The 17203-nt window shown below is 35.0% G+C and overlaps 1 protein-coding gene across 1 annotated transcript in view; it reads left to right on the top strand.

Annotated features, from left to right (window-relative positions):
* The window catches only part of CEP112 (centrosomal protein 112), a 527068-nt gene extending 517446 nt beyond the window's left edge, over nucleotides 1-9622 (top strand). Inside the window, exons 26-27 of the mRNA XM_044675157.1 lie at nucleotides 8519-8583; nucleotides 9522-9622. Of these exons, the coding sequence (XP_044531092.1) occupies nucleotides 8519-8583; nucleotides 9522-9525 (69 nt within the window). The 3' untranslated portion in view covers nucleotides 9526-9622. The remainder of the gene's footprint in view (nucleotides 1-8518; nucleotides 8584-9521) is intronic.
* The last annotated feature ends 7581 nt before the right edge of the window (nucleotides 9623-17203 follow it).

Raw genomic sequence — 17203 nt, 5'->3', positions numbered from 1 at the left:
CCTCTGACCAAAAAAAAAAAAAATATATATATATATATATATACATATATATTATATATTAATATATATATATAAAAACTATGTCTTGCTTGTTTCTATTTGTCAGTTCTTTCTCTGGATGTGGGAATACACAAGTCATTCTTCAAACAATATTTCTGTTGCTGTATATAATGCTCTCAGTTCTGCTTTGTTTTATTTCCCATAATTTAAAAAAAATCATCATTTAGAGCCCCTATCTTCCTAGTACAAGAATTCATTATCTCTGTTTGTCTTAAAAACAGAAAAGTTCTGGATAATGTTTCTACTGTAGGAAAAAAAGGGTACTATGCATTTGCTCATTTTTCTCCTTCCTAGAAGGGCATTTTTACTAAGAGGGTACCTATCAGTTGAGGAATGGATGAACAAATTATAGTATATGGATATTAACACATATTGCAATTCATGTCATGGAAATTATTGCGCATAAGAAAAAATGAAAACTATGGATATAGAAAAAAGTCTTAAATGAAGAATTGCTTAAACAGTAACACTGTAAAGAAAAACAACTTTGAAAGATTTAATTCTTATCAGTGAAATGACTAATATACAAAAGGCCAATGATAAAAAATGCTACAGCCTCACAGAGACTCGAGAAGTTTGAGACATACATTTTTTAATATGGTAAAATTATTTCTATTATCAAGTTACAATACTTTTTTCCTTGTTATAAAGGAGAATTTTTCCTTTTTTAATTGGTAATGGAAGGTGAGGGGATGGTTGGGGAGGTGGCAGGGATGTTTAAAAGAGATGGAGAACTAATAACAACAATACCAACAAAAAAAGAAAAGAAGATCATTGTAGAATGTTTTTAAAAACAAGAGGTTTAGAAAATGAACAGCTCTGTTATTAACAAATTGAATCTATTATATTCTTTTTAAAATGCAAGACAAACATAATAGCAATTTGTGGTTTCATGTTATGTTCTCTTTTTCTGTTTATATATGTGTATATTCATATTATAATCCTACACACATACACACACATACACATACACACATATACTTATTTGTTGGTGACCGTCAAGTTTAAAATTACAAGAAAACTAACATTTAGACTATTTGAAGTTTTTTCCCAGCTCCTGTCAATGATAACTTTTATCCCAATTACAATCCACATTCTAACAAATTCTCATCCTTAATTTTTGGTACTAATCCAAAAATCCCATCATTCATTTATCATAATGTTGATTACAAATTGAATGGCAACACATAAAAATAGAAATTGGCTCAGGAGATAGAGTGCCAGGCCTGAAGTAAAGAAGATTCAATTTCATGAACTCAAATCTTGTCTAAGACACTATGTGACACTAAGAAAGTCATTTATCCATGTTTGCCTCAGTTTCCTCATCTGTAAAATGAGTTGGAGAAGGAAGTGGCAATTGTTCCATTATATTTGCCAAGAAAACCCCAAATGCGTTCACAAAGAGTCAGATGCTACTAAACAACATTTTGACTAAGTTTGCTAAAATGGTGGTGCAAAGTGCTTGAGTTGTAAACGTTATCTGTAAGGTTTCCTATCCAAGCATAATGAATTATAATATTTTTACGAAGAAAATCCTTTGAAGAAAATGATGAGTAATGCAACTTTTATTAAGTCTGCCTCCAGAAAATAGTTATTTTACATGAAATTAGTTGAGGTAACAAAGTTTATGAAATGTCAGAGTAAAACAAGAGAGAGGTATTAAAATAATGAAATTTAATGTTTCTTGCATAAAACTTTGCTACATTTCACAGACTAATTAAAGGATGATGTAAAAGCCATAATATGAGGAAATGAGTTTTAGCATAATAGGAAAGACCATAAGATTTTTAATCAAAGGATCCAGGTTCAGAATTCCAAATAGCAACCTTAATGCTTTGACTTGGAAAAAAGTCATTTAACCTATCTAGCTCTAGAAGTTTTCTCATTTCTGAAATGAGACGAATTAAACTAGATATCTCTTAATTCCTTTCCATCTCCAGAGTTTAAATATATATATATATATATATGTATGTATGTAAAACAGTTAGTAGTTAAACTCCTTTTTTATTATAAAGATATTTTGTTTTACATGTAATGACAATTACATCAAATAACAAATTTTCACATGAGTTTTCCAAAGTTATGTGATCCGAATTGTCTCCCTCTCTCCTTTCCCTACCCCTTTTGGGAGCTGGCAAGCAATTCTATCTGAATTATACATGTATTATCATGCAAAACATTTTCATATTGTTCATTTTTGTAAGAGAATACTCATATAAAACCAAAACCCCAAAACAAAAACCCAAATAAGCTAAAGCAAAAAATCATATGCTTTGATCTGCATTCTGACTCCTACAGTTCTTTCTCTGGAGGTGGAAGGCACTTTGTCAGAAGTCCCTCAGAATTGTCCTAGATCATTGTATTGCTAAAAGTAGCTAAATCTATACAGTTGATCATTCTACAATATTACTATTACTGTACACAATGTTCTCCAGGTTCTGTAATTAAGCATATTTCTAATAAACTTGAATGCCCTATGGGGGCAGCTGGATGGCTCAGTGGATTGAGAGCCAGGCCTAGAGACAGGAGGTCCAGGGTTCGAATCTGGCCTCAGACACTTCCTAGCTGTGTGACCCTGGGCAAGTCACTTGACCCCCATTGCCTAGCCCTGTAACAAATAAAATTAATATAGAAGTATATATACAAAAGATATTAGGGTTTAAAAAAATTAAAAAGAAAAACTTGAATGACCTGGTATAATTTGTCTTCCATTATAGATGTAATGGGAATTTACATTCTATGTTTAGAGTATGTAAGAATGAACTTGGAGCAAAATTTAATACTATTATATTCCCTTCAGTGATGTGTCTCTGAAGGGAGTTTGGGGAAATTTGGTCTACTAACCACCCAATTCAGTTGATATAGTCACAGGATGTAATCACAGATGATGAAGTGTTAATGTGTTAATAGGTTTAACACCTCATCATCTGTGATTACATCCTGTGACTACATCAACTGAGGTGAAGACATAGGGAGACCAAATTCCCATCTCTTACATGTCTTTCATATGAAAATGAAGTTTTCTTTAAAACTCCTTATGTTTCTGCTTCTCAAAGTTAATTAGAAAGATTGTTGTGTTCTCCCTAGCATGTGAAGAAATTAGTTTGTAGCTAGGAAAAGAAAGGGTTAAGTGAAGCTTCCTTTCAGTGGAAATTAAAAGCCATTTTAGAGGTCCAATTGAACTATACTTTGACTAATAGAAAACTTTCCAGAATATATATAAAGAACCTTACATCTACAGAGGACATTTAGGGGGGGAAATTGCCATTGTCTGCATGAAACTCTTTAATGCCTTCCCCTCCAAAATTACATTGTTTCAGCTTGTATTTGTTTTATTTATACCTCCCTACATAAGTATAATGTAAACTCTGTTTTAAGTCAGTCTCTTTAAAGGCAGATGCTGTTAGGTTGTATTTGTTTCCCCACTGCATAACACAGTGCCTGGCACATAGTAGGTGCTTAATAAATGCTTGCTGACTGATTGATGATCCACTTTCAGGGCTTCTGTTATACTCCATATCATTTCACTATAATAAAAGCAACTTGTCCTCCTAAAAATGAGTGTTAACCAAAAAACAGCTTGCTGCCAGCTGCATTTGTGCCATGTAATTGGCAGCTGCATAATGTAGTTCCAGATTATTCAGTGAGCAGAATCCAGTTTGAAAGCACAGGTGTTACATCCTTTGAAAATTTTTGAAATCAGATAGAGGTCAGTGGAATCCTTGCACCTGTCAAAAGTATTAATTGTTCCAAGGGTCAAGAGGACATATGGGTAAAATAAAGAACCAAACAGTATTAGAAATAAGCAAAACTAATGTGCCCATTGGACATGTATCGGTTTTTTTGTGTTGCTTTTAAGAGTTTCTCTTGCTTTTCTAATAACCTCATTTCAGACTCTTCTAGTTTTATGTGATCTTGCATAATTATGTTTCAAAGCATAGCCAGATTATCATAAAACCTGGGTCAATGATGAAGTACCTAACAAACACAAAGTAAGAGAGCAAACAATTCTGAAACTACCAATACAATTCCTAATCCATAAAAATTTTGATTATGGCATACATCATATAAAAATCATTTTAGTTGATTTTATGAAGTGTTTTTAAAGACACACATTAAATATAGGCATCCCTGATATTCTAGAAATGTATAAGCCTTTCAAAATATTGAATGAAATCAGACAATAAATTTCTGTCATGTGGTAAGCCAAAATCTGTCCAGTTTTATACTGCATCACCCTCACTCAACTCTTCATTTCATGCTGGAAATGAAATATGTCACTTCATAAATGAAGACAGTGACTTCTTGTCTCCAGAAGCCTCTCCCAGCATATCATGCACTCCTTCCCAGGATCGAACTCAGGACTTTCAACTTAAGAGACTTGGCTGCTGTCTACTGTGCTAAAGAGTCACTCTGCTTGGGCTTGGCCCTAATGGGAATGATCATCCCCACTCAAGCTCAAATTAAGGTCTTTTGTTAGTCTGAGACTAGTTAAATTGGACTCTCCCTCAGGGAGGAACTCTCATGTGACAAGGTCAAACCTGGGGCTTTCACCTTTAAGCTAAATAAACTGGAGTTCATTAAATCTTTCTAGGCTACAAGTTTGGGGGATTCTAGATTCCAGATCAAGAACCTAAAATTCAGCTTGCTTCTCTGCATAAAATCACTTTGCTGGCATTTAAGTGAATTATTTTTTGGCTATTCTAGTTCCTAATAATTGCAATAGACTATAAACTGAAAGCCTTCTTATTTCACAAAATTCTATTCATTAAGCTGAACATCAGAATAACTACAAATCTGAAGGCAAGATTTTTTTTTGCAGATAATTTAGAACAGGGATTCTTGACCTTTTGTGACTTAGAACCCACTGACAGTATAGTGATAAGCCTCTAGACCCTTTCTAAATCTTTTTCAAATACATAAAATAAATTATATTGGATTTTGAATGAAGGAAACTAATTATAGTGAAATAGTTATCAAAATTTTTTTAATGAATTCATGGACCCCAAGTTAAAGAACCCCTGATCCAGGATATAGATAATCTACCCAGGAACAGAGAACGTATTGAGTAATGAACTCCACAGACCAGTCATAACTCTTTTGTCATATTGAAATTCTGCTTCCAATAGTTCTCTAATCAGCTGGTACTGGAAAATCAGTTTCTCAGATCTAAATATTCATGGGATCTTGCTATAATGAACTTCACAGATCATTCAGTACAACTCTTCCATTTTACATTAGACCAAACTGAGACCCAGAATAAATGATTTGGCCATGGTCACACGACTAGTAAATAGCAGAATTAAGATCTGAAGCCAGAGGAAGCAGAGCCAAGATGGAGGCTTATTAGCTGCAAAAGCCAAAACCTCTCTGACAGTCCTTCCAAACCAATCATTTAAAAGTGCCTTAAAATAATAATAGGAGTCAAAAACCAACAGCAATACAGAGTAAGGGGGATCTCCCACAGAACACAACTTGAAAGGTAGCAGAGAAAGTTGATTTTAATGGGATGTGGGGAACCAGAAGCAAAACTTGCACACAGAGGAATGCTGGCTAACCCACCCACCCCCCACCTGCTGCACCAGAATTCTAAACCTCAGCAAAGCCTAACTTTGGAATCCTGGCACCCTGCCTACACCAACAAAAGAGCACCTCAGATGCACCCCTTGAAGTCCTAGACCCAGGCACCAGCCTTGAGTGAGGCCTGGAAGTCCATAGCTCTAGGCCTTTTTAAGCCTGAACAGCTCACAGTGCTGATCCCTGTAAGCCAGCAGCAGAGGAGACAGAATCATTAGCTTTCAGAATTCCCAATCTACAGGCAAAAAAAAAGGCAGGGAAAATGAACAAACAGCAAAAGAAACTCCTAACCCTGGAAAATTTCTGTGGCAACAAAGAGCAAATTAACAGGAGATGGTGAGATCCAAGCAACCACATGCAAAACTTCAAAGAAAAATGGAAATTGGTCTGAAGTGCCAGAAGAACTCAAAATGGACTTCAAAAATCAAATAAGGCAGTTTGAAGAAAAATGGGAAAAAGAAATTAAAGTAATGCAAAAAGATTAAAAATGCAAAGAAGCTTTAAAAAAATGAAGCTATCTTCTTACCCCAAATCCCAGCTTGTTTCTACTGTACTCTGGTCCCTTTTCAGTATTATAATGTAAGGATAGGCTCTCAGAGTTGGAAACGATCTCAGAGATCATGTAGTACATATTCTTCCCCCAAAATCTTCCTTAGAGTACTACCCATGAGTAACTGTATAGTTTTTACTTAAAATCCTCCAGTGAGAGAAAGCTAAACTACTTTTCGATAGCTCTAATGAGATGGAAATTTTTTCTTACTTCAACCTAAGTGTGTCTTTTAATATTAAACCCTTTGTTCAGAGTATGCCTTTTGGAGCAAAGTGGAATAAGCCTAATTACTCTTCCATCTCACAATCCTTCACATTTCTTTTTTTTTTTTTTTTAATTTTAAACCCTTTACTTCTGTGTATTGACTTATAGGTGGAAGATCGGCAAGGGTAGGCAATGGGGGTCAAGCGATTTGCCCAGGGTCACATTTCTGAAGATCGCTATCATTTCTCTCCTAAATTTTCTCTTTACCAGGCTGAATATCTCCAGCTCTTTTAACTTGTCCTGCTCCCTACAAAATGAAATTGAGTCCCTTCACCAACCTAGTTGCTGTGATCATTGTCCCTAAAATGTAGTGCCCACAATTAAATATAATGTTCAAGGTATGGTTAGTCAAAATAAGCATCGAGTACCTACTCTATGGAAGGATGCTTCAATAAGTGCTGGGGTTACCAAGAATGACAAAAGACAGTCCCTGGCCTTAAAGGGTTCACAATCTAGTTGGAGAGACAACAAGCAAACAAATTATATAACCAAGGTACATACAGGCTAAATGAGAAAGGCTTTCTGTAGATTGTGGGATTTTAGTTGGGACTTGAAGGATCTGGGGAAGCCAGAAAGCAAAGATCAAGAGGGAAAGCATTCCAGATATGGGGTACCAACAGAGAAAATGTTTGGAGTCAAGAAATGGAGTGTTGATGGAACAAACTACAAGGAGGTTGAAGTTGGGAGGGGGAAGACTGGGGTGGGAGGGGGAAGACTGGGGTGGGGGGGACTTTGAATACTAAACAGAGGAAGTGATAGGGAGCCACTTGAGTTTATTGAATAAAGGTGTACATATTTAGTATAAGATGCAGTCTAAACAGTGTTTATTAGACTTTGTCGCCATAAACTGTGAGGGGAAAAATGAAGGGAGGAAGGAAGGATGGATGATAGGAAAAAGGAGAGAGGAAGGTAGAGGAAGGCAAAGGAAGATATCGGTCCCCAGCCCAGCAGGGGGAAACTGACCAGAGCCCTTCAGGAGCTCAAATGAATGATCAGAGAGCAACTTTAGGGTTTTGAATAGCTAGGTTTTATTTAGATTAGGAAAGGGAAGGTCTAAGGAAAACTAGGAAGTAGGAAGAAAGGGAAAAAGCACCCAGAGAGATCAGGGTCTCAAGGTAGAGAGAGCTCGGGGTAGAGAGCAAGAAATGTGCCAAATTTTCTCTTTTATACTTTCTCTGACACCTCCCACAAAGGAAGTGGAGGTGTCAGGGGAAGTTGTAGTCTCCCAGGGCTTATAACAATTTCAAATGACACAACTTCTTTATAGCTTTCCCAGGTATGACCCAATTGGTTGAAATTCTTCTGTTGATAGAACATTATGCCACTATGTTCAAATGTTTCTGAGTGCTATGTACTTAATTTGCTTCACTAATCAACTTTTCTATTTTTTTTATCCAGTACCAGATCTGCTTTGTAATGTAGCTTGAGATCTGATTCTGCTGTATTTCTTCCCATTTTGTTTTCATTATTTCTCTTAAAAAACTCAACTTGCTCTTCCAGATGAAATTTCTTATTCCATCTAGTTATACAAAGTAGATGATTGGAAGTTTGATTGGTATGACATTAAATCTATAAATAAATTTTAGTCTTATTGTCATTTTTCTTATGGTCTCACAACCCAATTAGGAATGTATTTATGCCAGAACTTAATTATACATGCTTGTTAATTGGTAGATCTCCTTCTAAGTTGACAATGAACTAGTTAATGATTAGTCTCTGAATCTGGCTATTTATCTAATTATATAATATTATCACCTAACCCCCTGGCTTTTCTATAAGGACCATGAAAGATTTTGCAAAAACAATAATGATCCTGGCCTTTGGGGTTGAGAGGTGCACAGTAGGATAGGTCAAACTAAGAAACAGGAATGGTTTGAGGCTACCAGAAATGAAAACACAAACAAAACTTTTGGTCAGTAACCCAAAATGTACTTTCAATAAATTCTCCAAAACCATATCAAAAGGCATTGTGTAAATGAAACTAAATTAAATTAAGTCAAATCAAATCATAGCACATAGGTTGTATTGAGATGAATCTACCTTTTTCATATTTAATATATTTTCCAGGTTAACTTTCTACAAAAGAGGGCATCCATACTTCAAGAGGAATTGTCAGCGTACCAAAGCAGAAGGTATGGATTATAATTAAGAATGCCTTCTGATTGATTGTGCTATATTTTGTACCTGTGTGTCTTGGTTATTGAAGTTTTAAAAGTCTTCATTAAAAGCTTTCAAATATTAGCAGTTCCTAAAAGCACCTTGTTCTCTGTAAATAAGTTGTCTTTAAGAAGTCATCTTCCCAGGGGCAGCTGGGTAGCTCAGTGGATTGAGAGCCAGGCATAGAGATGGGAGGTCCTAGGTTCAAATCTGACCTCAGACACTTCCCAGCTGTGTGACCCTGGGCAAGTCCATTACCTACCCTTACCATTCTTCTGCCTTGGAGCCAATACACAGTATTGACTCCAAGATGGAAGGTAAGGGTTTTAAAAAAATTTTTTTTTTAAAAAGGCATCCTCCTCTTATAATCACAGCACCTAGTTCTATTAGAGCAAGATAGGAGAATCTACACATTCATTGCAAGACTAGTGCTTGCCTCAATCTTAATAGCAAGACATTGGCTTGATTTACATGTTTAAGTAGATTCAGCCTTCTTTTATGATAACAAGCAATTCTCTCAACATTACAGAGCACACCTTCTAAGTGCCAGAGCCCTAGAAACTTTCACTCTGTTATAGATTTTGACATAGTCCAAAGTAGATAAGATGGTAGTTGGTGTAACACTTACAAAAACAGCAGTCTCATGCTTTTCCTATCAAAATTCACCTGAATCTGCTGGACTTTTTATAATAAACTCTGTTTTAATTAGGTCATTGATACAAGGCTGTTTGTATAGGCCAATTTGATTGAATTGTCAAGCAAGTGGCTGGGGGGAGGGGGGAGGAATCAATCAAAACAATTATTTCCACTCTGCCTAAGCAATAATTGACTGGATGATTTTTTTTCACAAATTTGTAAATCAGATGCAGATACAAAACAAAGAAGTAACTAAATTTGATATTTTCATTTTCAGGTAATTGAAGGAGAAAATACAATTGCAGCAGCTGCTCAGTTCTCCTAATGGATTTCTTTCAACAGGTTTGAAGATTTGGATACTGTAAATTAAACTGTGAGATTAGCAAATAATTTTATTAGTTAAAAAATGTAACTAAGATCATAAAATGACATTTCATCATTCACACTGTGGTTTTTGGTCGTTTTTTTGTGTCTACTTGAATTATTTTTTTCATTCTATTATTTCTGATTACCATATTTTATTTGTGTGTTTGAGTGTATGCCAAATACTGCTTACACTGGAAAGTAAAATTATTTCTATTTCTACATCTCATTATTACTTTCTAAAAGAATTTTACATATTATGTATAACAAAAACACATTATTTTCTCAATTTCTAAGATATTTTTACTTTGTTTTCAGGTTCTTAAACTATCCCTTTGTACCTTTTAATATTAATCTTTTTTTGCACATCATTTACTAGCATCTTAGTCCCATGGTATGTTTCCCTAAGAAAACACTGAATGCCTGTACTCTACCAGAGAAAATAACCTTTTCTTTAGGCAGGAACAAATCTGTACCTATTGCTTAAAATTGAGATTTTAGAATAAAACCACCAGATCTCTTGATGACAGCTAAGGTACTCATGATGTTAGTTCCCACAGGCAGAGTACAGAAACTGAGAGAATACTTTGCAGAATGGACTACAACATTGTAAGTTTTTTCAGGTATTAGTTAGACAGAATTAATTATCTTAGCATACTTTGAGGGCTGGCATCATGTAAAAAAGGGAAGAGCGCTAGATAGGGAGTTAGGAGGCCTGGTTTATAGTCCTAGTTCTGTCACTACTCAATTGTGTGATTTTAGGCAACTCATTTCCTTTCCCTCCATTTTCTCAACTTCCTTTTTTATAAAAGGAATAAATGAATTCTGATGACCCTTCCAATTAAAAAGCAGTATACTTTTATTTTCTTCTTTTGAGTTAGCATACCACTAAAGAGAATGGCCTATTTTCATTGTTCTGTTAGTTCCTATTTTCCACTTGTTAATTGTTTTTGTTATTATGTCCAAAATTTCAGGATTGTATTATTATTAGTCATAACTTATCCCAAAGTAACTACAGATGATACTGGTATAATAGATTATAGCCTACCACTTATAGCAGAAAGGGACCATCAAGATCATCTAATCCAATACCCTCGTTTTATTCATTAGGAGAATGAGACTCAAAGAAGTTAAGTCATTTACCCAATGTCACTCATAAATGTTAGAACTTGTATTCGAATTCAGATTTCCTGATTCTAGGCTCAGCTCCTTTTTCTACTCAACAAGGATGTACAAGGCTGCCTGCCTCTGTTTTCAGTGAGGTGACTCTTACTGAAAGATGTAATATTGCTCTCATAAACACACAGTTAAATATTAGCTCTTCTCTCCCACAAATGCCAAGATGCCCTTGCATTTCCATACAAGCTGCTCACCCCTTGATTTGACAGGGAGTTTTGGCATTTAAGAGGATATGTCTGCATCTGGGAAACAGCTGACTCCACAACTAGTTTTGGATGCACTGTGGTGTGATGTCGAGGTCCCTTTGTTAACACCCTTGGAAAATTTGGGTCATGAGAGAGACTCTCATCATCTGGTTTACTGTAAAAGGACAAGGGCAGAAAGTTTATTTGAACTTTTTCAAAATTCTTTTCTGTTTCCCACGCCCATCTCTGTTGTGTACTGCCCAAGGATTAATTACTCTTTTTTGTACTTTAACTGAGACATAGAAATGATAAGGAAGTAACTGGTTTTATAACCACTTCCAGTGCCAGGGCTAACTTTAATACAAACAGTTCTCTGGGGCCATTCTTATGAGACAACATATTCTTAAACAAGCTTATCTTGACTGGACCTAACCTGCTCCCACCCATCCCTAGGAATAGAATGAGAGGTAATTCTACCTCATTATTCCCATCGCTGTAGCACTTCTGGCCCTAGAAGCTTCTGCCTCGCCTTTAGAAAGGTCAGGACTAATTAGCACACAGAATAAATTGAGAGACAACATAGAAGCTGACCTCAAAGCCAAGAAGATTTGCCCCTCCTGGTTTTAGGCAGTGCTCTAAGACTATTAGATGCAAAGAAGTTACATTGGTGGAGACATTAATGAAACTGCAAATGTAGTCTCCAACCCTGTCTTTATAAATTATTATGCAGGATTAAATAATGTTCAGGAAAGAAAATTGCAACAAATGTTATTAAAAAACAACTAAAAACATATCATTAGTATTGGCATCATTCGTAAGTCCTAAGTGGAAAATGAAAAGTCTAATCTATGAACAGTCACACACACACACAAATAAAATAAAAATAACATACTCATATTGGCCAGGAATAAAAGACTGAAGTTCAAACTCAACAGAGTTAGCAGGTTATTTTGTTGACTAATATAAGTTCTTCAAATTTCCAAAATTATCGTGTGTTCTATTGAGTTTGGAGCTAGCATTTTGAATAGATACTTCTCTTTTATGAAGAGATATTTGAAACAGTGACAGGCTATTCATTTATCTTCCATTTTAAAAGTTATGAAGTTGTTAATATATATTGGTTAATCTTCTGATCTCAGTACATAAATTCATTTTCATTTCTGAAGTGAGCGTGCACATGAAAGAGAGTTGGCACATGAAGTTCCATTTGGCTGTGGACCACAGAAGCAAACTATTATCAACAGTAGTAATTTTGTGAGTGCTTAGATAAAGGTGAAGTGCTTGCATGATCGCCCACATATTTCACAGAATAGCAGACAAAGTAACAGCTGAGGAAATGAAATATAAAAATTGCCTCATTATGAAAGGGTCTGAGGTTTTGTCCTTCCCTATAAGTGGTGGAAGAGTATGTGTTAGTCACAAGGAACTAATTTAGTTTGCATCTCAAGTTATTATTCTTGGCTGGTATGCCTAGATCATGCACCTGTGTGTTCATTTCTCAACAAATAATTATTGTCAACTTCCAGTGGCTGATGAAGCTGGTGAAACAGGCTAAACAATGATAAAGCTCTAGGATTATCAAATTTCTGTTGGATATTGGGGCAGATAGAAGGTATAATTCATAGTTTTTTGTGAGTATCATCAGTGTGTCCCTCAGCAGGCAGTCTTAACTTGTGTTCCGAGAAATTTTTTTAGAGAAAATTTATAACCATACATCAGTAAATTGGTTTCCTTAATATTTTATTTTGTGCATTTAAAATTATTCTGAAAAAGAGCCCATAGTCCCCACCAGTCTAAAAAAAATTCACAAGACACACCAAAAAAAAGGTTAAGAACCCCTGCTTTGAGATAAGGATTCCAGGTACTGTAATTCCCTTGATCAAGATGAATTGCTGATAGAAGATTCACTAAGGTAAAGAAGGAAGAAAGAGAGGGGGGAAAAAACTTCACAGAATGGGAGAGAGAGCAAGAAGGGAGAAGGAGGGTAAGAAGGGAGGACTTGCTCCCTAATCTTAAGAAGAATTGCTTCATGGGAACTATCTACATGGATTAGAATATTATCCTGTAATGTTGCACATTAAAAATGATTTCTTCTGAAAAATACTTATGCTTGTAATGATTAGTAATCTCATTAATGACATCTGTACAGAAAGCACAGTATAAAACTGAGTTTGAATGAACAGTTAAAAGCTATCTTATTGAACTGCATCACAATTCATAGATGACAGTGGTGTAGAAGCCTTATTCAAAGAGCAAAACACAAAAGAAACATCAAAAATTATGAGAAAAGTTTCATAACACAGAGGTCATTTTAATTCATAGTTTCTTTTAAAATAAATGTCTATTCTGTTTTCATATTTCATTTAGAAAGATCATTTCTTTTAAGTTTGTCATTATAGGAGTTTTGTTCTTTAAAGTATGTTATCAAAGAGTGCAGAAATTGCAAGTTACTGAAACTAAAATGCATGATCAATTTTAAGTCAACTAACAAAAACCCACTTAAAATTGGATGTGCTTTTGTGCTAGCAGTTTCTTTGATAAGACCAGAGAAAGATATGCAATTGGTCAATTTGGAGTAGGGGAAAGAAGATAGTTATGACTTTTTTTCAATAGTTAAAATTATTCTTATGCAAAGTATTAAGAATTTAATTTAGGAAACAATTACACAACTTGTAATTGAACAATTATATAGTAATCATTTGAATAAACTTTGAAAAGTTAGTTTTATTCTAAATATCCATGTTTTCTATTTGTTGCACAAAGTGGTCACTATTTGTATTTTACCATTTATCTCTCAAAGAAGAGAGCATAAATGAATTTCAAATATTAGGATTTTTTAATGAAATGTCTTATAATTCCGAATCCCTGAAAAATATCCAATTTGGATAACCATGGAATACTCATTTTCCCAAACAAGAATATTCTTATAGTTCTTAATTTCTAACAAAACCAGTTGTGATAGCTTTCACTGATAATCCCTACTTTTGTAGGAAGTAAAATTCTTAAAGGTGGGAATCTTGAATTTTAATGGGTTAAGCTGACCTAGTGTCTCTTACCAAGCCAAGATGAATGAATAACCCTTATACTTCCAGCCAGAGCAAGTAGGGAAACATAGTCATTTTTAAAAAATCCAATAAAACATTTAAATCTAGAGGTAAATGTTGTATAACCAAAGGGAGATAATGTTTTACATTCTGTGCCCTGTAGAATTGGAACTTAAGACTCCTAACTAATAAAATATTATTGGATTCAGTATTTCTCCTTAGAGATCAGAGAGAAAACCACCTACAAAGAGGCTGAGTTGATTCCTCCTTGAGATAAATGGAGAGTTTGCATATTTAACAAGTATTTGCTCACTACCTAATGCATGAATAATATTGTTTTTTATTGTTTGGTACCCTATCTGATAAGAAAATGAGTTCACTTGGATTACTATCACATATGAAATTAGAAGTTAAGAAACTCTTGAGAACCCCTTAATATATAACAATTTTCCTCTTGTGATTTTTTTAAGGAAACCCATGCTACTTAACTTTGTGGCTTGGTGGACCTTCAACATCATCGTAATAGGACTACAGGTTCACAAAAGCCTGTGGATAAAAGCGTTTTTCCATTGTCAATGGAAATCTTAGGTGAAAGAAAGAACTTGGACTTGATTTGGTAGGAAGAAATTGTTATCATTGGAATATAAAACTACATTATGTTCCTTCAGATTGTCTACATAATGATAAATCAAACTTCTTAATGTCCTATTCATTTTCTCATCACTGAAAGAGAACCTTTATTATTTTTTTAAACCCTTACCTATTAACTCTATTAACTCTTTGAATCAATCTTAAGTATCAGTTCCAAGGCAGAATACTAGTAAGGGTTAGGCAATTGGGGTTAAATGACTTGCTCAGGGTCACAAAGAAAGTGTCTGAGGCCACATTTGAACCCAGGACTGCCATCTCTGGGCCTGGCTTTCTAAGATCCACTGAGCCACCTGGCTGGCCCCTAAGAGTACCTTTTTTTTTTTTAATTTTTTAAACATTTATTAATATTCATTTTTAACATGGTTACAAGATTCATGCTCCTACTTTCCGCTTCGCCCCCCCCCAATTTCCCCACACACATGGCCGCCGCACATTTCCACTGGTTTTAACATGTGTCCTTGATCAAGCCCTATTTCCAAATTGTTGTTAGTTGCATTGGTGTGGTAGTTTCGAGTCCACATCCTCAATCATGTCCACAATCATGTCCACCCCAGCCCATGCGTTCAAGCAGTTGTTTTTCTTATATGTTTCCTCTCCTGCAGTTCTTCCTCTGAAAGTGGGTAGCGTTCTTTACCATAAATCCCTCAGAACTGTCCTGTGTCATTGCATTGCTGCTGGTACAGAGGTCCATTACATTCGATTTTACCACAGTATATCAGTCTCTGTGTATAGAGTTCTTCTGGCTCTGCTCCTTTCGCTCTGCATCAGTTCCTGGAGGTCTTTCCAGTTCACCTGGAACTCCTCCAGTTTATTATTCCTTTGAGCACAATAGCATTCCATCACCAACAGATACTACAATTTGTTCAGCATTCCCCAATCAAAGGACATTCTCTCATTTTCCAATTTTTTGCCACCATGAAGAGGACGGCTATAAATATTTTTGTATAAGTATTTTTCCTTATTAATTCTTTGGAGTATAAAACAGGCAGTGCTAAGGCTGGATCAAAAATCAGATAGTCTTTTAAAGACCTTTGGGCATAGTTCCAAATGCCATCCAGAATGATTGGATCAATTCACAGCTCCACCAGCAATGCATTAATTTTTCCACATCCCCTCCAACATTCATTACTGTCCCCTGCTGTCATTTTAGCCAATCTGCTAGGTGTGAGGTGATACCTCAGAGTTGTTTTGTTTTGCATTTCTCTAATTATTAGAGATTTAGAACACTTTCTCATGTGCTTATTGATACTTTTGATTTCTTTGTCTGAAAATTGCCTATTCATGTCCCTTGCCCATTTATCAATTGGGTAATGGCTTGGTTTTTTATACAATTGATTTAACTCCTTGTATATTTGAGTAATTAGACAGAGTTTTTTGTTATAAAGATTTTTTCCCAATTTGTTGTTTCCCTTCTGATTTTGACTACATTGTTTTTGTTTGTACAAAAGCTTTTTAGTTTAATATAATCAAAACCATTTAATTTACATTTTGTAATTTTCTCTAATTCTTGCTTGGTTTTAAAATTTTTCCTTTCCCAGAGATCTGACAGGTATACTATTTTGTGTTCACTTAACTTATTTATAGTTTCCCTCTTTATATTCAAGTCATTCACCCATTCTGAATTTATCTTGGTGTAGGGTGTCAGATGTTGGTCTAAACCTAATCTCTCGCATATTGTTTTCCAAATTTCCCAGCAGTTTTTGTCAAATAGTGGATTCATGTCCCAAAAGTTGGGCTCTTTGGGTTTATCATACACTGTCTTGCTGATGTCATTAACCCCAAGTCCATTCCACTGATCCTCCCTTCTATCTCTTAGCCAGTACCATATTGTTTTGATGACTACTGTTTATAGTATAGTTTAATATCTGGTACTGCTAGGCCCCCTTCCTTCACATTTTTTTTCATTATTTCCCTTGATATTCTTGATCTTTTGTTATTCCAAATGAAATTTGTTTTAGTTTTTTTCTAAATCAGTTTAGAAGTTTGATAGGTATGGCGCTAAATAGGTAAATTTGGGTAAAATGGTCATTTTTATTATGTTAGCTCATCCCACCCATGAGCAATTAATGGCTTTCCAATTGTTGAGACCCAGTTTTATTTGTTTGGAAAGTGTTTTGTAGTTGTTTTCGTATAATTGCTATGTTTGTTTTGGTAGATAGATTCCTAAGTATTTTATATTGTCTAGGATGATTTTAAATGGTGTTTCTCTTTCTACCTCTTGCTGCTCTAATGTGTTGGAAATATATAGAAATGCTGATGATTTATGTGCATTTATTTTGTATCCTGCAACTTTACTAAAGTTGTTGATTATTTCTACCAGCTTTTTAGTTGATTCTCTAGGATTTTTTAAGTAGACCATCATATCATCTGCAAAGAGTGATAGCTTAGTCTCCTCCTTGCCTATTTTGACACCTTCAATTTCTTTTTCTTCTCTAATTGCTACTGCTAGTGTTTCTAGTACTATGTTGAATAATATGGGAAGGCTTCTAGTTTATCCCCATTGCATATAATGCTTGTTGATGGTTTTAGGTATATAC

The sequence above is a fragment of the Gracilinanus agilis genome, chromosome 4 (genome assembly GCF_016433145.1).
Source record: "Gracilinanus agilis isolate LMUSP501 chromosome 4, AgileGrace, whole genome shotgun sequence".
Lineage (NCBI taxonomy): Eukaryota > Metazoa > Chordata > Mammalia > Didelphimorphia > Didelphidae > Gracilinanus > Gracilinanus agilis.
Note: the sequence above shows the minus strand (reverse complement) of the source record. Positions and strands in the feature narration are given on the sequence as shown.